Genomic DNA, 22,709 nt, shown 5'->3' with positions numbered 1-22,709 from the left:
GTATTCACAAATCCTGCACTGGGCCCATTTCTCTCGCCTGCACTGATTTCAGTGGCTTTCACAATATAGACCATGATAATGCTTGCTACTTTTTATAAGCACTATTATTTGTAATGATGGACCTTTGTCCTAACAGTAATAATATTTCTATGTCCCTCAAATACTTTCTTTCACGTGTTGCTTAAATTTTCACCCTTCTTCCTGCTTGCTCTCATGAGTTGGGGTAGAGGGCTATTTTCCTCATTTCTAGTCTTTGGAGAAGCTGGGATTGCTTCTGACACCTGCTGATGGAAGTACATGAAAACCAGTAGTATATAGGACTCATAGCTCTGAATTATTTAGCTGTGGGTCTTCTGATTCTTCTCAGTGAAATATCTCATACCAAAACCTTGAATTAAAATCTTTCCCTTTTTCTCTCCCCAGTCCAGCTATCGACATAAGGTAAAGAATGCATTTGACATCATGCTGAATTACCTTGTACCACACAACATCAGGCTCCTGATCAGATTTTTTAAAGTCATCCATGTCTGGACAGGAGATCTCCTTTCTTTTAGTGACCTCGGATTTTTCCAAATAGCGGATCCTGCTATTGTAGCACAGACCTGATTCATTCTCTGCAACAGTCAAGGACATTGACACCTTCATGCAATATGTTGAGTTTCTGTAGGAATAGAGAAAAAGCAAAATGACTTTATTGGGTGTTTACAACTATGTTTGTACTGTACATATTTCAAGAGTATTGACTTTTCCATTTAGGATCTTGCATAGAAATCAGAAAAAAAAAAAACATGGAAACAACACAGGAAAATTTTCTGCTTCAACTGACAGGAAGATATAAAACAAAATGCTATCTGTGACCATGAGACAGCTATATAGCTATCAGTACATAGAGCGGATGTACCCAACTTCTGAAATATAAGTCAGACTTCCTTCCTAGTGTTAAACATTGCTATGCTGACAATCTGATAGTAAAAATATCTGAGTGTCTACAGAATTGAGACGCAGATGTAGATAATGGACTTGTAGACACAGCAGGGGAAGGAGAAGGTGGGACGGATTGAGAGAGTAGCATTGACATATACATACTATCAGGTATAAAATAAATAGCTAATGGGAAGCTACTATACAACACAGGGAGCCTAGCCTGGCACTCCCACCTCTAGAGAGGTGGGAGAGGTGTAGGGAGGGAGGCTCAAGAGGGAGGAGATACATCATGACTGATTCAAACTGTTGTATGGCAGAAACAAACACAACATTGTAAAGCAATTCAGTTCAGCTCAGTTCAGTCGCTCAGTCGTGTCTGACTCTTTGCGACCCCATGAATTGCAGCATGACAGGCCTCACTGTCCATCACCAACTCCCGGAGTCTACTCAAACCCACGTCCATCGAGTCAGTGATGCCATCCAACCATCTCATCCTCTGTCGTCCCCTTCTCCTCTTGTCCCCAATCCTACCCAGCATTAGGGTCTTTTCCAATGAGTCAACTCTTCACATGAGGTGGCCAAAGTATTGGAGTTTCAGCTTCAACATCAGTCCTTCCAATGAACACCCAGGATTGATCTCTTTTAGGATGGATTGATTGGATCTCCTTGCAGTCCAAGGGACTCTCAAGAGTCTTCTCCAACACCACAGTTCAAAAGCATCAACTCTGCGGTGCTCAGCGTTCTTCACAGTCCAACTCTCACATCCATACATGACTACTGGAAAAACCATAGCCTTGACTAGATGGACTTTTGTTGGCAAAGTATTGTCTCTGCTTTTAAATATGCTATCTAGGTTGGCCATAACCTTCCTTCCAAGGAGTAAGCATCTTTTAATTTCATGGCTGCAATCACCATCAGCAGTGATTTTGGAGCCCCCAAAAATAAAGTCTGACACTGTTTCCACTGTTTCCCCTTCTATTTCCCATGAAGTGATGGGACCAGATGCCATAATCTTAGTTTTCTGAATGTTGAGCTTTAAGCCAACTTTTTCACTCTACTCTTTCACTTTCATCAAGAGGCTCTTTAGCTCTTCTTCCCTTTCTGCTGTAAGGGTGGTGCCATCTGCATATCTGAGGTTATTGATATTTCTCCTGGAAATCTTGATTCCAGCTTGTGTTTCTTCCAGCCCAGCGTTTCTCATGATGTACTCTGCATATAAGTTAAATAAGCAAGGTGACAATATACAGCCTTGACATACCCTTTTTCCTATTTGGAACCAGTCTGTTGTTCCATGTCCAGTTCTAACTGTTGCTTCCTGACCTGCATACAGGTTTCTCAAGAGACAGGTCAGATGGTCTGGTATTCCCATCTCTTTCAGAATTTTCCAGTTTATTGTGATCCACACAGTCAAAGGCTTTGGCATAGTCAATAAAGCAGAAATAGATGTTTTTCTGGAACTCTCTTGTTTTTTCGATGATCCAGCGGATATTGGCAATTTGATCTCTGGTTCCTCTGCCTTTTCTAAAACCAGCTTGAACATCTGGAAGTTCACGGTTCACGTATTGCTGGAGCTTGGCTTGGAGAATTTTGAGCATTACTTTACTAGCATGTGAGATGAGTGCAATTGTGCGGTAGTTTGAGCATTCTTTGGCATTGCCTTTCTTTGGGATTGGAATGAAAAGTGACCTTTTCCAGTCCTGTGGCCACTGCTGAGTTTTCCCAATTTGCTGGCATATCGAGTGCAGCACTTTCACAGCATCATCTTTCAGGATTTGAAATAGCTCAACTGGAATTCCATCACCTCCACTAGCTTTGTTCGTAGTGATGCTTCCTAAGGCCCACTTGACTTCACATTCCAGGATGTCTGGCTCTAGGTGAGTGATCACACCATCCTGATTATCTGGGTCGTGAATATCTTTGTTGTGTAGTTCTTCTGTGTATTCTTGCCACCTCTTCTTAATATCTTCTGCTTCTGTTAGGTCCATACCATTTCTGTCCTTTATCGAGCCTATCTTTGCATGTAAAGCAATTATCCTCCAATTAAAAAATAATTTTAAAAAAGAAAGTCTATAATTAGGGCTATAGCCATTTCTGGTTTGCTCTTATGACCAGTCCCTTAACAGGTATTCCAAGGACTGTGAATTTTTCCATTGTTTTCTAAGCTAACATTTTCTTTTACAGGATACATACCAAAAACCAGAACAACATACAGGAGATACCTGTTAACTCACACAGCTTTTTAAGGTGTTTACTGAGATACGGCAAGGGTCAAATGCTGGATATTTAAGAGAACAAATCCAAGTAGAGTGGATTAATTTTATCCACCAAAACTAGAATTATAAAGGAATTTCAACATTGAATTTTGCCATAAGGCCACTTTAGAAGTTGGACATTGATTAACTCATAACACAAAGGCATTTATGGAATTCAATTCTGCCTTCATTTCCCCATGTATACCCCATAACTTTTCCCTACCCTACTCTACCTGAATTCCAGAAGATATCAACCACACAAAAGAAAACTGGAAAGGATGAGGACAAGATCAGAAGCATCCTGGTAAGATTTAGCAGGAGATCAAGTGTAAATTTCTTGGTGTGATGTTTCAGAATCATATCTATTCTAAACATCAAGGGATACCTGCTGTTAAAAAACACAAAGTGCCAGGGTTACTTCAAAACTGAGTGCTTCTACAACTAAGTCATAACAATCCTGATAAATGGTATTCACATGCCAACCAATAATGTTAAGATGGCCTTGCAATTGTTACTATTTCTACTGCTGAGTACTCATTGAAATTTCACAATATGTCAGATACCGAACAAAACACAGGAGTGCAGATGGCAGCTGTCCATTGGGTTTACAAACTAACTTAATCAAAATGACTGCTACTTGGATTTCTAGTGAAGTTAATAACCAGCAAGGACTCAAGCTGGATTTAGAAAAGGCACAGGAACAAGAGATCAAATTGCCAACATCCACTGGATCTTTGAAAAACCAAGAGAGTTCCAGAAAAACATCTACTTCTGCTTTATTGACCACGTCAAAGCCTTTGACTGTGTGGATCACAATAAACTGTGGAAAATTCTGAAAGAGATGGGAATACCAGACCATCTGACCTGTCTCTTGAGAAACCTGTATGCAGGTCAGGAAGCAACAGTTAGAACTGGACATGGAACAACAGACTGGTTCCAAATAGGAAAAGGAGTACGTCAAGGCTGTATATTGTCACCCTGCTTATTTAACATATATGCAGAGTACATCATGAGAAACGCTGGGCTGGAAGAAACATAAGCTGGAATCAGGATTTCTGGGAGAAATATCAATAACCTCAGATATGCAGATGACACCACCCTTACGGCAGAAAGGGAAGAAGAACTAAAGAGCCTCTTGATGAAAGTGAAAGAGGAGAGTGAAAAAGTTGGCCTAAAACTCAACATTCAGAAAACTAAGATCATGGCAACCAGTCCCATCACTTCATGGCAAACAGATGGGGAAATAATGGAAACAGTGACAGACTTTATTTTTTTGGGCTCCAAAATCACTACCGATGGTGACTGCAGCCATGAAATTAAAAGACGCTTGCTCCGTGGAAGAAAAGTTATGACCAACCTAGACAGCATATTTAAAAGCAGAGACATTACTTTGCCAACAAAGGTCTGTCTAGTTAAAGCTATGTTTTTTCCAGTAGTCATGTGTGGATGTGAGAGTTGGACTATAAAGAAAGCTGAGCACAGAAGAATTGATGCTTTTGAACTGTGGTGTTGGAGAAGATTCTTGAGAGTCCCTTGGACTGCAAGGAGATCCAACCAGTCCATCCTAAAGGAAATCAGTCCTGAATATTCATTGGAAGGACTGAGGCTGAAGCTGAAACTACAAAACTTTGGCCACCTGATGTGAAGAACTGACTCATTTGAAAAGACCCCAATGATGGAAAGTTTGAAGGTGGGAGGAGAAGGGGACGACAGAGGATGAGATGGTTGGATGACATCACCAACTCTATGGACATGAGTTTGAGCAAGCTCCAGGAGTTGGTGATGGGCAGGGAAGCTTGGCATGCTTCAGTCCATGGTGTTGTAAAGAGTCAGACACGACTGAGGGACTGAACCGAACTAAACTCTGACTATGTGATACCTGTGTCATCTGAAGATGCTATCAAAGCTTTCCCATTCTGATGTTCAGCTGTAAACCCATTATACAATGTCAATTGTCAGCTACTGCCTTTCTTTCTTCCTCACTGTAGGTTCTTAGAACCAAAAGGGTAAAATATAAGCACACCCGGGATCAAATATAAGAACATTTAATTCTGAGATGTTTGACAGCTTCTTTAAAAGACATGAAGTTAAAGCCACCAGAATTTTTCTTTTCTCAAGTCTCAGCCATAAGGTAAAATTTGGCTCTTCTTGACTCCATTTTCAATACTGCAGTGCTAAACATGCCCATGGCTCCTTGCTTTCTTTAACACCGTACATGATGTAGCCTATCATAACATTCTGAACTTCACTCAGTTAGGGTGCAGTCACAATGGCATTTCTCTGTTTGTTGAATACCCTAAGCTTATCTGAACCACAGATTTTTTTTTTTTTTTTTGGATTACAGATATTTTATTTTATTTTTTTTTATAAATTTATTTATTTTAGTTGGGGGCTAATTACTTTACAATATTTTAATAGTTTTTGCCATACATTGACATGAATCAGCCATGGGTTTACATGTGTTCCCCTTCCTGGACCCCCCACCCACCTCCCTCCCCATCCCATCCTTCTGGATCATCCCATTGCCCCGGCCCTGAGCCCTTGTCACATGCATCGAACATGGAATGGTGTTCTGTTTCACATATGATAATATACATGTTTCAATGCTATTCTCCCAGAACGTCCCACCCTCACCTTCTCCCTCAGAGTCCATAAAATTGTTCCATGCATCTGTGTCTCTTATTCTGTCTCACATATAGGGTTATCGTTACCATCTTTCAAATTCTATATATATGCATTAGTATACTGTATTGTTGTTTTTCTTTCTGGCTTACTTCACTCTGTATAATGGGCTCCAGTTTCATCCATCTCAGTAGAACCGATTCAAATGTATTTTTTTAATGGCTGAGTAATATTCCATTGTGTATATGTACCACAGCTTCCTTATCCAGTCGTCTGCTGATGGACATCTAGGTTGCTTCCATGTCCTGGCTATTGTAAACAGTGCTGCGATGAACATTGGGGTACACGCGTCTCTTTCAATTCTGGTTTCCTCGGTGTATATGCCCAGCAGTGGGATTGCTGGGTCATATGGCATGAACCACAGATTTTTATACTTGCCCTTCTGTTTAATTTTCTATCATGTGTTTTGTGTTAAGTGTAAGCAAAGAATTTGCTGCTCTTGTTCATCACTCTATTCCTGGGATCTAAGTTAATAGATAGAAGTACTCAGCAAATGTTAGTTGATTAAATGTGTGGGCATCAAAAGGTATGTATTCAAGAGACACATTCTCTCTGCTCTACTTTGGCATAAACCTCATGGTACTAAGGGGGTTTCCAGGTGGCTTAGTGGTAAAGACTCCATCTGCCAAAGCAGGAGATGCAGGAGACTCGGGTTTGATCTCTGGGTTGGGAAGATCCCCTGGAGGAGGAAATGGCAACCCACTTCAGTATTCTTGCCTGGAAAATCCCACCGAGAGGAGCTTGGCAGGCTACAGTCCATACAGTCTCAAAGAATTGGACATGACTTGGCACTCATAGACATACACTTATGGTACTAAACCTCTATTGCCATTCTACAGATTCATTTATATGGCTGGTCAAATATCCTATTTCCTGTTTAAATGTGACTCAGGATAATTTTGCAGATATTATTGTATCACCAGGGTAAGGATTAGCCAAGTTTTGTGCATCAGAATACCAGTAAAGAAAAAAAATATAATGGTTGTATCTTGGAGATAGGGAGGATTAGGGTAGGTATAGGGGATGCAAGGAAGATAAATGGTCACAGTTTTTAAAAAGTAATAAACAAAGAAGAAAGGGAATCACCTCTGCTAAGTATATAAACATAAACAGTTCTTAATGTCAAGACTTTGATCATATCTGTTCCATGGTGTCCATCCATACAGGTGAAACAGACTTACTTGTTAAATACCTTACCAATACTTTGTTACAAACCCAGCAAATGAGTGCTGCTGATCAGCAGTCTCAACAATAGAAATAGAATGTCCAGTTCCATGAAAGGAGCTTACTATCCCAAATATATTTAATCCTGGAGAGAAAATAGGGTTTACTAAATAAGGGACCAATATAATTTAGTGGTTTCATTACAAACCATGAGCTTTGAGCTAAGATCCTCTAGGTTCAACTAACTCTGTATTTTTGGACAAGTTATGGAAGATCTCTGTCTCTGATTCCTCACCTGAAAAATGAAGATAAAAAATCTCTTTAACAAGTGGTGCTGGGAAAACTGGCCAACCACTTGTAAAAGAATGAAATTAGAACACTTTCTAACACCATACAAAAAAATAAACTCAAAATGGATTAAAGATCTAAACATAAGACCAGAAACTATAAAACTCCTAGAGGAAAACATAGGCAAAACACTCTCCGACATAAATCACAGCAGGATCCTCCATGACCCACCTCCCAGAATATTGGAAATAAAAGCAAAAATAAACTAATTGGACCTAATTAAACTTAAAAGCTTTTGCACAACAAAGGAAACTATAAGCAAAGTGAAAAGACAGCCTTCAGAATGGGAGAAAATAATAGCAAACAAAGCAACGGACAAACAATTAATCTCAAAAATATACAAGCAACTCCTGCCCCTCAATTCCAGAAAAATAAATGACCCAATCAAAAAATGGGCCAAAGAACTAAACAGACATTTCTCCAAAGAAGACATACAGATGGCTAACAAACATGAAAAGATGCTCAAATCACTCATTCTCAGAGAAATGCAAATCAAAACCACAATGAAGTACCATTTCACACCAGTCAGAATGGCTGCTATTCAAATGTCTACAAGCAATAAATGCTGGAGAGGGTGTGGAGAAAAGGGAACCCTCTTACACTGTTGGTGGGAATGCAAACTAGTACAGCCACTATGGAGAACAGTGTGGAGATTCCTTAAAAAACTGGGAATAGAACTGCCATATGACCCAGCAATCCCACTGCTGGGTATACACACTGAGGAAACCAGAATTGAAAGAGACACGTGTACCCCAGTGTTCATCGCAGCACTGTTTACAATAGCCAGGACATGGAAGCAACCTAGATGTCCATCAGCAGACGAATGGATAAGGAAGCTGTGGTACATATACACAATGGAATATTACTCAGCCATTAAAAAGAATACATTTGAATAAGTTCTATTGAGATGGATGAAACTGGAGCCCATTATACAGAGTGAAGTAAGCCAGAAAGAAAAACAACAATACAGTATACTAATGCATATATATGGAATTTGAAAAATGGTAACAATAACCCTATATGCGAGACAGAAAAAGAGACACAGATGCATAGAACAGTCTTATGGACTCTGAGGGAGAAGGTGAGGGTGGGACGTTCTGGGAGAATAGCATTGAAACATGTATATTATCATACGTGAAACAGAACACCATTCCATGTTCGATGCATGAGACAAATGCTCAGGGCTGGGGCAATGGGATGACCCAGAGGGATGGGATGGGGAGGGAGGTGGGAGGGGGGTCCAGGATGGGGAACACATGTAAACCCATGGCTGATTCATATCAGTGTATGGCAAAAACCACTACAATATTGTAAAGTAATTAGCCCCCAACTAAAATAAATAAATTTGCTAAAAAAAAAAAAAATCCTTGATGGTAGCTCCATTGGAAGTTGGAAAAGGAAGTTCTTTTTATTATACAAACTTAAGTAAAAATAAGTTTACCATTTTCAGTTGGAATAGTTATAATATCTGACCTCTCCAGGTCTTAAATAATATATAATATCTGACTTCTGCTGTAGGTCTTAAAGAAATATTAAAAACATAGCACAGCATCTGGCCGATAGTAGATATTTAATAAACTGTCATTAGAATTATTATTACTGCTAGTATTATTTGGTACATATATTGTTAATGGGCTTCCCTGGTGTCTCAGACAGTAAAGAATCTGCCTGCAATGCAGGAGACTCAAGTTCAATCCCTGAGTTGGGAAGATCCCCTGGAGAAGGGAATGGCAACCCACTCCAGTACTCTTGCCTGGAAAATCCCATGGAGGGAGGAGCCGTAGGCTGCAGACCATGGGGTTGCTAAGAGTCGGACACGACTGAGCGACTTCACTTTCACTTTTCCCTTTCATGCACTGGAGAAGGAAATGGCAACCCACTCCAGTGTTCTTGCCTGGAGAATCCCAGGGACGGAGGAGCCTGGTGGGCTGCCGTCTATGGGGTCGCACAGAGTTGGACATGACTGAAGCGACTTAGCAGCAGCAGCAGCAGCCTTAGGCACAAAAAGAAGTTAATCAAGAGAAAGCAAACTAAGACAAGAAGGAACTTCCAGGTACTATGAATACTAGCTACTAGGCAAAGGTCAGAACCTGGGAGGTCAAGTTGTTAGTAAGAGTGCCACTCAGTCTTCTGCAGGTTTCTTGGACAAACATCTTCTACAATAAAGCCCAGCAAAACTTCTTGTTCCTTCTTCAGACTGTCCAAAGTATACACTATGTAGGTCATCCCAGCAGCACCTTCATTAACTTGAGATGAGGATTGAGGGCAAGGAATCTACCCTGGGGATGGCTGAGAGGCCGAAGGAGGAAATATTCTCTAACTCTTGTTTTTGTTGTTGTTGTTCAGTCGCTCAGTGGTGTCTGACTCTTTTGTGACCCTATGGGCTATAGCACACCAAGCTCCTTTGTCCTTGACTATCTCCTGGAGCTTGCTCAAACTCATGTCCATCTAGTTGGTGACACCATTCAACCATCTCATCCTCTGCTGTCGCCTTCTCCTTCTCTAACCTTACCTGCAAAAATTATTGACCAGGGCTTTGTCTAAATTCACTCTTGCTCTAGTCTCTAGCATGTAAAAGGCTGCTGACAAATTGCTTGTTAGTCCACAAACAAGTCCCAGTATGAAGTCTGTGATGACAACCAATGTCTCTGGAACTCAAGACAAGTCCTCGTATGAGTCCTGTTGTTTCTCCATTGCTGACCTGGGGGAGCTGTGATCAAGGCTGCCTGACAGTCTGAGTTCAGCTCAGCCAGTTAAGTCACTCAGTCGTGTCTGACTCTTTGTAACCCCATGGACTGCAGCACGCCAGGCCTCCCTGTCCATCAACAACTCCTGGAGTTTACTCAAACACGTGTCCATTGAGTCAGTGATGCCGTCCAATCATCTCATCCTCTGTCATCCCCTTCTCCTGCCTTCAATGTTTCCCAGTATCAGGGTCTTTTCAAATAAGTCTGTTCTTCACATCAGGTGGCCAAAGTTTTGGAGTTTCAGCTTCAGCCTCAGTCCTTCCAATGAATATTCAGGACTGATTTCCTTTAGGATGGACTGGTTGGATCTCCTTGAAGTCCCAGGGACTCTCAAGAGTCTTCTCCAACACCACAGTTCAAAAGCATCAATTCTTTGGGGCTCAGTTTTCTTTATGGTCCTACTCTCACATCCATACATGACTACTGGAAAAACCATAGCCTTGACTAGATGGACCTTTGTTGGCAAAGTAATGTCTCTGCGTTTTAATATGCTGTCTAGGTTGGTCATAACTTTTCTTCCACGGAGCAAGTGTCTTTTTATTTCATGGCTGCAGTCACCATCTGCAGTGATTTTGGAGACCAAAATAAATAAATAAATAAATAAAGTCAGCCACTGTTTCCACTGTTTCCCCATCTATTTGCCATGAAGTGATGAGACCAGATGCCATGATATAAGTTTTCTGAATGTTGAGCTTTAAGCCAACTTTTTCACTCTCTTCTTTCACTTTCATCAAGAGGCTCTTTAGTTCTTCTTCCCTTTCTGCCATAAGGGTGATGTCATCTGCATATTTGAGGTTACTGATATTTCTCCTGGCAATCTTGATTCCAGCTTGGACTTCATCCAGCCCAGCATTTCTCATGATGTACTCTGCATGTAAGTTAAATAAACAGGGTGAAAATATACAGCCTTGATGTACTCCTTTCCCAATTTGGAACCAGTCTGTTGTTGCATGTCCAGTTCTAACTATTGCTTCCTGACCTTCATACAGATTTCTCAAGAGGCAGGTCAGGTGGTCTGGTATTCCCACCTCTTTCAGAATTTTCCACAGTTTGTTGTGATCCACACAGGCAGAGGCTTTGGCATAGTCAATAAAGCAGTAGTAGATGTTTTCCTGGAACTCTTGCTTTTTATGGAGAAGTCAATGGCAACCCACTCCAGTACTCTTGCCTGGATAACCCCATGGACGGAGGAGCCTGGTGGGCTGCAGTCCATGGGGTCATGAAAAGTCAGACACGACTGAGTGACTTCACATTCACTTTTCACTTTCATGCATTGGAGAAGGAAATGGCAACCCACTTGAGTGTTCTTGCCTGGAGAATTCCAGGGACGGCGGAGCCTGGTGGGCTGCCGTCTATGGGGTCACAGAGTCAGACACGACTGAAGCGAATTAGCAGCAGAAGCAGCTTGCTTTTTCATTGATCCAATGGTTGTTGGCAATTTGATCTCTGGTTCCTAGGCATTTTCTAAAACCAGCTTGAATATCTGGAAGTTCATGATTCATGTACTGTTGAAGCCTGGCCTGGAGAATTTTGAACATTATTTTTCTAGGGTGTGAGATGAGTGCAACTGTGTGGTAGGTTGAGCATTCTTTGGCATTGCCTTTCTTTGGGATTGGAATGAAAACTGACCTTTTCCAGTCTTGTGGCCACTGCTGAGTTTTCCCAATTTGCTGGCATATCGAGTGCAGCACTTTCACAGCATCATCTTTCAGGATTTGAAATAGCTCAACTGGAATTCCATCACCTCCACTAGCTTTGTTCATAGTGATGCTTCCTAAGGCCCTCTTGACTTCACATTCCAGAATGACTGGCTCTAGGTGAGTGACCATACCATCGTGATTATCTGGGTTGTGAATATCTTTGTTGTGTAGTTCTTCTGTGTATTCTTGCCACCTCTTCTTAATATTTTTTGCTTCTGTTAGGTTCATACCAGAGACTCAGGTTGAGTTTTATTAGTTGTGTAATCTAGCCCTGGCACAGTTCCCGCTAACAATCTTGCATTATTTAGATTTTATTTTGAAAAATGCCGCAGGCCAGTTCTATTTAAAATGTTTCCCACAACTGGGACCTAAAAATGTTACTTTTCTATCATTAGGTACAACTAGAGCTGTGCAAATTTGAGGAGGCAGACTGACGAGTGTGCAAGAATGGGAATTGTACTTTTTTTTCTGTCCTCCCCTTACATCCTGAGGAGGACAAGGAACATGTTCAGGCTCAATATGGGCCATGGGCTTTCACAGTGATGTTGAAGCAATGCCTTACAATTGTACACATTTGTCATCTTTCAAGCATTTCCATATCTCCTATTTTACTTAATTCTGGCAATAATACAGAAAAAAAGTGCAGAGTAAGTATCATCTATATTTTGTATAATAGTAAAAGGGAGATGCAAAGAGGATAAATAAATTAGTCAAAATCATACAGCTTGTCAGTAGATTAGAACAGAGGTTTTGTTAGACCGTGGTTACTCTCAGAATTTGATCCTATCAGCCAAATTAACTCATAGTTATCCATGCCAGCTGAGGGATACTCACAGAAAGAAATGCAGATGTGTAAAAATAACACTTAAAGAACACTGTTATTAAAATGCACAGCACAGAACTTGCAAGTTTATAAATAAGCCTTCTTTCTATTCCAAAGGTTTAATGCTAGCTACTGTAGGCCATTATTTATACTTTTTTTCACAGAAATATTTCTAAAGTAAAATGTTGACTATCTTGGGTTCCCTGAGGGGAAAAGCAAGACCTAGGATTTAAAATATACATGAAAAATACAGATGTTCCTTTCCAATTTCCATTTATAAAACATGCTAATACTATAATATCTAAAGCTTTATTACAAATTTTGAGTTTATATGAATTTGTTGTATCACCAGGGCTAACCTACTGAAAAGAAACTAAATAAATTAGGGAACTCTTTCATATCTACAAGCAGAAGCCCAGATAAAATGCTTCACGGTATAGTTGAAACTTTTCTAAATGGTTCTTTCAATTGTCTTATGCTCATTTCAGAATACTTTCCTTGAAAATTACAGAACCATTTAATGGTTAATAAACTAAAACAAAATTTGGTTTCTGACATTTTTTAAATGTAAATTGACTGCTGTTCATAACTATCAATTAGTCATTCTAGATCACTGGATGATATTGTTCTCAAAACAAAAGAACTATGAACTGATATTATACCTAATTTAGGGAAGGGAAACAAATGAATAAACAAATAGGATATCAGGCCCTTTGGTGAATTCCATTTCTTGAGAATCATTATAAAATACGATTTTACTGAAAAATATATTTGATTGTGTAGAAAAGGAGACTTTCAGATGAGTGCAGAAATAAGTACTGTAGCTCACCAGGCTCCTCCATCTATGGAATTCTCCAGGCAAGAATATTGGAGTGGGTAGCCATTACCTTCTTCAGGGGATCTTCCTGACCCAGGGATCAAACCTGAGTCTCCTGCACTGCAAACAAATTCTTTATAGTCTGAACCACCAGGGAAGCCCAGAAATAAGTACATATAACAGCAGACATGCAATGTTAATATTTTAAAAGTAAAGAGGAAGAGAAAAGGGGGAGGATATAAACTTTCTAATATCAGAAATAAAAGAGGAGACATCAACACAAATCCTATGAATACTAAAAGGAAAACAAAGGAATATTATGAACAACTATATGCCCACAAATTTGATAACCTAGATGAAAAGGACTGAATTTTTTTGGCATTTTTTAAGAAGGCACAATATGCCAAACTCATATATGAAGAAACAGAAAATATGAATAGACTTACAGCTATTAAAGTAATTGAATAGATATTTAATAACTTTCCAAAGGAGAAAGCACCATGCCCAGATGGATTCACTGGTAAATTCTATCAAATATTGAAGAAATAAATTAAATCCATTTTCTATAAACTCTTTTAGAAGACTGAAGCAGAGGGAATGCTTTCTAACACATTCTATGAGGCTATTATTACCCTAATACCAAAACCAAAGACATTAAAAGAAAACCACAGACTAATATCTCCCATAAACATAGATGCAAAATCCTCAAGAAAATATTAGCAAATCAAATCCAGCAATGGAGAAAAAGAATTATATACCACAACCAAGTGAGAGTTATCCTGGTTCAACATTCAAAAAGCAGTTAATGAAATCCATCATATCAACAGGCTAAAGAAGAAAAAACACATGATCACATCAGTAGACACAGGAAAAGCATTTGACAAAATCCAAAACCCATTTATAATAAGAATTCTCAGTAAACTAGTACTAGAGGGGAAATTTCTCACCTTGATAGAGTATTTACAAAAAGTCAATAGCTGACATCATACTTGGTGGTGAGAAACTAGAAGTATTCCCACTATTATCAAGAATGAGGCCATATGTCCTCTCTCACCACTCCTTTTCAACATTATACTAGAACTCCCAGTTAAAAATGAAGTAGACAAGAAAATTCATAGATTATATGATTTTATATGTAGAAAATCTGAAAGAACCGACAAAAAAAGCACCTGGAACCAAAAAGCATCTATGGCAAGGTTGTAGGTTATATGGATATAACTGACACAAAAGTCTATTGCTTCCCTATATGTCAGCAATTGAACACTTTTTAAATTTGAAATGAAAAACATAATACCATTTATATTAAAAAAAAAACTAAACAAAGAACATAGATATATATCTAACAAATTACTTACAAGATCCATATAATGATAAGTACAAAACTGAAAGGGCTTCCCAGGTGGCACTAGTGGTAAGGAACACACCTGCCAATGCAGGAGACATAAGAGATGCGGACTCGATACCTGGGTCGGAAAGATCCGCTGGAGGAGGGCATGGCAACCTACTCCAGTATTCTTGCCTGGAGAATCCCATGGGCAGAATCTCATGGACAGAGGAGCCTGGCGGGCTACAGCCCACAGGGTCACAAAGAGTCAGACACAACTGAAGCAACTTAGCACGCATGCACAAAACTGAGAAGAACAAGGTTGGAAGACTGATACTACCTGACTTCAAGGTCTACTATAAAGCTACAATAGTTAAGAGATTGTGATGATGGCAAATGAGTAGACAAATAGATCAATGGAACAGAATATTGGGACTGGAAATAAACCTACATTAATATAGTGAACTGATCTTTTACAAAGAAGCAAAGGCAATACAATGGAGCAAAGATAGTCTTTGCAACAAATGGTTCTGGAACAACTGGACATCCACATGCAAAAAAATAATCTAGACACAGATTTTTACACTTATCACAGACCTAAATGTAAAATGCAAAACTATAAAACTAGAAGACAACACAGGAGAAAACCTAGATGACAATGAATATGGCAGTAATTTTTTAAATCATAGCACTAAAGAAATAATTGGTAAGCTGAACTTTGTTAAAATGAAAAACTTCTGCTCTTCAAAAGACTATATCAAAAGTAATTAGCCCCCAACTAAAATAAATAAATTAAAAAATAAAAAAAACAAACAAACAAAAAAAAAGAATTAGAAAAGAAAACACAGACTGGGAGAAAATATTTGCAGAAGACACATCTAATAAAGTTATCCAAATTATACAAAGAATACTTAAAACTTAACAATAAGAAAACAAATAACCCAACTTAAAAATAAGCCAAGGACCCTAACAGACACTTCATCAAAAAAGATACGCCTATGGCAAATAAGCATTTGGAAAGGTGCTACTGGTTAAGAACCCACCTGCCAATGCAGGAGACATAAGAGATGCAGGTTTGATCCCTGGGTTGGGAAGATCCCCTGGAGGAGGGAATGGCAACGCACTCCAGTACTCTTGTCTGGAGAATCCCATGGAAAGGAGACTGGGAGGCTATGGTCCATTGTGTTGCACAGAGTCTGACACGACTGAAGCAACTTAGCACGCATGCATGCACATCACGTCATCAGGGAAATATAAATGAAAACAATGAGATACTACTAAACACCTACTAGAATGGGCAAAATCCAGAACAAATGACAACACCAAAAGCTGATGAGGATGCAGATCAACAGGAACACTCATCCATTAACGGTAGGAATGCAAAATGGTACAACCACTTTGCAAGACAAATTTCTTACGAAATGAAACATACTCTTACCATGTGATCTGGCATTCATATTCTTGGTATCCATCCACATTATAACCACACAAAAACCTGCATATAGACATTTATAGCAGCTTTTTCCATAATTACCAAAATTTGGAAGCAATCAAGATATCTTTCAGGTAGGTGAATGGATAAACAAATTGTGGTACATCTAGACAATGACATATTATTTAATGCTAAAAAGAAATGAGCTATCAAGCCAGGAAAGACATGGAGGAACCTTAAATATATTTACTTAGAAAAAGTAGCCAATCTAAAAAGGCTATATACTGTAGGATTCCAACTACATGACCTTGTATAAAAGTCAAATCTATGGAGACAGTAAAACATCAGTGGTTGCCAAGGTTGAGGGGGTGGGGGGCTATGAATAGGTAGAGGACTGAAGATTGTTAGAGAAGTAAAAAATACTATGTGTGACACTGTAATGGTGGATACATGTCACTATATGTTTGTCCAATCCCATAAAATGCACAATACCAACAGTGAACCACAATGAAAACTATGAACTTTGGGTGATAATGATGTGTTGATGTATGTTAATCAGTTGTAAAAAATGTTCCACTCTGATGGTGGATTTTCATAATGGCATATGCATGTGTGGAGGCAGGAGATATATGGGAAATCTCTGTACCTTCCTCTCAATTTTATTGTGAACCTAAAACTTCTCTGAAATTTTAAGTCTTTTTTTTTTTTTTAAGACCAAGAGGGACAAAGCTATGACCAATTTCTTTATTATTACTATTATTATTTTAAATTTATTTTTTAATTGAAGGAAAATTGCTTTACCATGTTGTGTTGGTTTCTGCTGTACAACATCAAAAATCAGCTATAATTATACATTAATATTATCATTTTATGCAGAGCCACAACCTTTTAGATGCATTCACATGACATTTTTGAGCTCCTTCTATGTGTCATGTATATTAAAAAGCAGATGTAAACTTAATACAATCACAGAAATATCTGTGCTATAATAAGAAGTTGAGGGAACACAAAATCTTTTGAAAATTTTCACTTTTCTCCTTTTGAGCCTATAAGCGAATAGTCTTATTTATAGTTGTGAAGAGCTCAGGATATCTTTGTGTCGTTTTTTAGTTTGTTTTTAATAAAGAATGTCAGCTTTCATAGGTGATACACCTAGTTTATAAGAATGTCAATATAATAGGTTTGAATTTATGTACATTTTTTCCATTAAGCAGAAACACAGTTAATAAACAAGGATTCATTGCAGGTATGAACAGAGGATACTTTATTAACTGTTCTTCTCTCCTGCTGAAATGAACACTCACCCTTTGGCATGACAGTGATAATCTCTAACCCAGAACTACTCAAACATAATTTCCTAATGGTTCATTATGCAGTCTGAGAAAAGGTCAACCCAGAGACTTAACTGAACTGGACTTGAGAATTCTCACTGCTTGGGAATGTGGTCACTAGAGTCAGAGAAGCTGTTTCAGAATCCAACTCTATCAGGTCCTAACCATGGATCTTTTGACAGATCATGGAGTTTCATTCTTGCATGTGTAATATATGACTTAATAAAAGGGCTTTCCTGGTGGCTCAGTTGGTAAATAATCTGCCTGCAATGCAGGAGACCTGGGTTCGATCCCTGGGTCAGGAATTTCCCCTAGAGAAGGAAATGGCAATCCACTCCAGTATTCTTGCCTGGAAATCCCATGGATAGAGGAGACTGGCAGGCTACAGGCCATGGTGTCACAAAGTGTTGGACAGAACTGAATATCCTGATAGGGTTGTGTTACATAAGTGTTAAAATGATGAAGGGTCTGAGACTTTACTGTACTTCCAAGTTTCATGAGTGTTGTTAGAAGACAAAAGACTCTTGAGTCAGAAACAATGGACAGTTAATTATTCATTGCAATAGAAATAGCCAGAGTATCAGCATTTGTGTTGCTTCCCCAAACCCAGTTCCCACAAAGCAATACAAAGAGGGCCAGATGACACTCTGCACAAGCAGTAGGCTGCATTATAGGAGAAGAATCCCAAGCTTAGGAAGCACAAGTCTTTAATAATGGGACAAAGGCATGCCTGCCTTTTGCTCCAGAGGGAGGTATTATCTATATTTTCCAAGGCTGCAAGCAAAATTGTCATTCACTCTGGTGGAAGGCACAGTTTCTACCTGTTCTCGATACATATATCCTTGAAAAGACAATCTGGGACAAGGGACAGTTTTTCTGCTCATAACTCATGCAGAAATATAAGAGATCCATAGGAAATTGTCTCTCAACAATGAGCTCATTTAAAGCACTTAGCACAGTACTCAACATGTAGCAAGTGCTCAATAGAAAGTAACCCCCTTTAACATCACCTCTGTATAATTAGTACCTTATCCACTGACTTCCAACTCAAGCTGTAAAGTAAATCTAGATATTTTGGTTTGTTGTTTAAAGAAAGAGTAGACAATGGATCAGGTTACAATAGGAATCATATATATTCTAAAAACTACTTGCTCAAGATAAAATTTTGTTATCAAAATGTCATTTGCCCTGAATTCAAAATAAACTATTATTGAAAAAAACCTATCTTTTCTGTCAGAAAGAACCTACCCATGGGGGAGAGCAGAAGATGGCGGAGGAATAGGACGGGGAGACCACTCTCTCCTCCACAAATTTATCGAAAGAACATCTGAACGCTGACCAAACTTCACAAAACTACTTCTGAAGGCTGGCTGAGGACGTCAGGCTTTCACAAAAACTGCGCATTATCTTCAAAAGAGGGCGGAAATTAGATACTGAAGAGATCTCCAAACAGAAGCCAAATAAACAGAGGGAAGTGCTTTGGAAGGGACAGGCCAACAGATTAAGATCCCTGTAGCTAATACCGACTGCATTAAAAAGGACCTACAGATCTTGAAAAGTATAAGCAGGAATAAGGATCTATCTAAAACTGAGCAGATCCCACACTGCTCACAACAGCTCCAGAGAAAGTCCGGGATATATATATTTTTTACTATTATTATTTTTTTTAATTTTTTTAATTTTTTTTTTTTTAATTAAAAAAAAAAAATTTTTTTTCTCTTCTTTCCTTTTTCTTCAAGCCCTCTATTACACCTTTAACTTTCATTTTCATAACCCACTATTAACTTGCAAAAAAAAAAAAAAAAAAACCCTATTTTTGAAGCAAACTACATACATATATCTTATACCTTTTGTGTTTTTTTTTTTTTAATGTTTTTTTCCTGTTCTACATTTTTTTACTGTTTCTTTTTTTACTGTTTTACTGTTTTTTTTTCTTTTTACACTGTTCCCTTTTTTCTTTTTTTTTTTTTTTTTTTAGATTGTAAGTTTCATAAGAGTCTAACCTCTACTCTAGATTTTTAATCTGTGTTTTACATATTTGATATCAACTTTGTACATTTAAGAACCCAATCTTTAGGACCCATTTTTACTCAGGAGTGTGATCACTGGCCTGATCACTCTCTCCCCCTATTGATGCTCTTTCTTCTCCCCCAGGGAACCTCTATCTCCCACCCTCCTCCTTCTCTTCTCAACCCAATTCTGTGAATCTCTGAGGGTGTTCTGGGTACCGGAGAACACTTCAGGAACAGCATACTGCCCAGATCTCTCTCTCCCCTCTTAATTCCTCCCTTTCTACTCATGCTCACCTCTGTTACCTTCCTCCCCCCTCTCTATGTATCTCTGTGAATCACTCTGAGGGTTCCAAACTGTGGAAAGCACAGAGGGAAGTGCTTACTGGCTAGATTGCTCTCTCCACATTTGAATTCCCCTCTTCCCCTCCTGGTCACTACAACCCACCCCCCCCACCTCATCTCTCCATGTAACTCAGTGAACCTTTCTGGGTATCCCTCACTGTGGAGAATCTTTTCACCATTAACCTAAAAGTTTTATTATTGAGGCTGTATGGAAGGAGAAGTCTTGAGGCTACTGCAAGAATAAGACTGAAAGCCAGGGGAAACATTAATTAATAAGAGACCATCCAATAGCCTCCATAAATTCACTGAAACCAAGCTCCACCTAAGAGATAATAAGTTCCAGAGCAAGACATACCACGCAAATTCTCCAGCAACGCAGGAACATAGACCTGAGCATCAATATACAGGCTGCCCAGAGGCACACCAAATCCATAGACATCTCAAAAATTAATACTGGTCACTCCATTACACTCAAGAGAGCAGAAATCCAGCTCCACCCACCAGAACACCGACACAAGCTCCCCCAACCAGGAAACCTTGACAAGCCACCTGTCCAACCCCAACCGCAGTGAGGAACCTCCACAACAAAGAGGAACTTCATACTACCAGAATACAGAAGGGCCACGCCTAACACAGCAATCTAAACAAGATGAAAAGGCAGAGAAATACTCAGCAAGTAAAGGAAAATGAGAAATGCCCACAAAGCCAAACAAAAGAGGAGGAGATAGGGAATCTATCCGAAAAAGAATTTAGAATAAGGATAATAAAAATGATCCAAAATCTTGAAAGCAAAATGGAGTTACAGATAAATAGCCTGGAGACAAAGATTGAGAAGATGCAAGAAATGTTTATCAAGGACTTAGAAGAAATAAAAAGGAATCAATATAGAATGAATAATGAAATAAAGGAGATAAAAGACACTCTGGAGGGAACCAACAGTAGAATAACGGAGGCAGAAGATAGGATAAGTGAGGTAGAAGATAGAATGATGGAAATAAACGAAGCAGAGAGGAAAAAAGAAAAAAGAATCAAAAGAAATGAGGAAAACCTCCGGGACCTCTGGGACAATATGAAACGCCCCAACATTCGAATCATAGGAGTCCCAGAAGAAGAAGATAAAAGGAAAGGCCATGAAAAAATACTCGAGGAGATAATAGTTGAGAATTTCCCTAAATTGAGGAAAGAAATAGTCACAGAAGTCCAAGAAACCCAGAGAGTTCCAAACAGGATAAACCCAAGGCGAAACACCCCAAGACACATATTAATCAAATTAACAAAGATCAAACACAAAGAACAAATATTAAAAGCAGCAAGGGAAAAACAACAAATAACACACAAGGGGATCCCCATAAGGATAACAGCTGATCTTTCAATAGAAACCCTTCAGGCTAGAAGGGAATGGCAGGACATACTTAAAGTAATGAAAGAGAATAATCTACAACCCAGATTACTGTACCCAGCAAGGATCTCATTCAGATATGAAGGAGAATTCAAAAGCTTTACAGACAAGCAAGAGCTGAGGGAATTCAGCACCACCAAACCAGCTCTCCAGCAAATGCTAAAGGATCTTCTCTAAACAGGAAACACAGAAAGGATGTTTCAACACGAACTCAAAACAACAAAGTAAATGGCAACGGGATCATACTTATCAATAATTACCTTAAATGTAAATGGGTTGAATGCCCCAACCAAAAGGCAAAGGGTTGCTGAATGGATACAAAAACAAGACCCCTATATATGCTGTCTACAAGAGACCCACCTCAAAACTAGGGACACACACAGGCTGAAAGTGAAAGGATGGAAAAACATATTCCATGCAAACGGAGACCAAAAGAAAGCAGGAGTCGCAATACTCATTTCAGATAAAATAGACTTTAAAATAAAGGATGTGAAAAGGGACAAAGAAGGACACTACATAAAGATCAAAGGATCAATTCAAGAAGAAGACGTAACAATCATAAATATATATGCACCCAACATAGGAGCACCACAATATATAAGGCAAATACTAACAAGTATGAAAGGGGAAATTAACAATAACACAATAATAGTGGGAGACTTTAATACTCCACTCACGCATATGGATAGATCAACTAAACAGAAAATTAACAAGGAAACACAAACTTTAAATGATACAATAGACAAATTAGATTTAATTGATATTTACAGGAGTTTCCACCCCAAAACAATCAATTTTACCTTTTTCTCAAGTGCACATGGAACTTTCTCCAGGATAGATCACATCCTGGGCCATAAATCTAGCCTTGGTAAATTCAAAAAAATTGAAATCATCCCAGCCATCTTCTCTGACCACAATGCAGTAAGATTAGACCTCAATTACAGGAAAAAAACTATTAAAAGTTCCAACATATGGAGGCTAAACAACACGCTTCTGAATAACCAACAAATCACAGAAGAAATCAAAAAAGAAATAAAATTATGCATAGAAACGAATGAAAATGAAAACACAACAACCCAAAACCTATGGGACACTGTAAAAGCAATACTAAGGGGAAGGTTCATAGCAATACAGGCGTACCTCAAGAAACAAGAAAAAAATCAAATAAATCAACTAACTCTACACCTAAAGCAACTAGAGAAGGAAGAAATGAAAAACCCCAGGGTCAGTAGAAGGAAAGAAATCTTAAAAATTAGGGCAGAAATAAATGCAAAAGAAACAAAAGAGACCATAGCAAAAATCAACAAAACTAAAAGCTGGTTTTTCGAGAAGATAAACAAAATTGATAAGCCATTAGCCAGACTCATCAAGAAACAAAGGGAGAAGAATCAGATCAACAAAATTAGAAATGA

At 38.8% G+C, this 22,709-nt stretch overlaps 2 protein-coding genes across 2 annotated transcripts in view; one reads left to right on the top strand and one right to left on the bottom strand.

The window, feature by feature from the left end:
* Window positions 1–22,709, bottom strand: part of IL1RAPL2 (interleukin 1 receptor accessory protein like 2) — a 1,535,365-nt gene that overhangs the window by 536,745 nt on the left and 975,911 nt on the right. Inside the window, exon 8 of the mRNA XM_081566378.1 lies at window positions 475–661. Within this exon, the coding sequence (XP_081422504.1) occupies window positions 475–661 (187 nt within the window). The remainder of the gene's footprint in view (window positions 1–474; window positions 662–22,709) is intronic.
* L1TD1 (LINE1 type transposase domain containing 1) overlaps window positions 19,927–22,709 on the top strand; it is a 789,799-nt gene continuing 787,016 nt past the window's right edge. The window contains exon 1 of the mRNA XM_081566379.1: window positions 19,927–21,096. The gene's annotated coding sequence lies outside the window, so the exon portion shown is untranslated. The remainder of the gene's footprint in view (window positions 21,097–22,709) is intronic.

Source organism: Giraffa tippelskirchi, chromosome X (assembly GCF_054371585.1).
Source record: "Giraffa tippelskirchi isolate mGirTip1 chromosome X, T2T-mGirTip1v1.2.pri, whole genome shotgun sequence".
Lineage (NCBI taxonomy): Eukaryota > Metazoa > Chordata > Mammalia > Artiodactyla > Giraffidae > Giraffa > Giraffa tippelskirchi.
The sequence above is the reverse complement of the archived record's forward strand: the minus strand, read 5'-3'. Positions and strand labels throughout refer to the sequence as shown.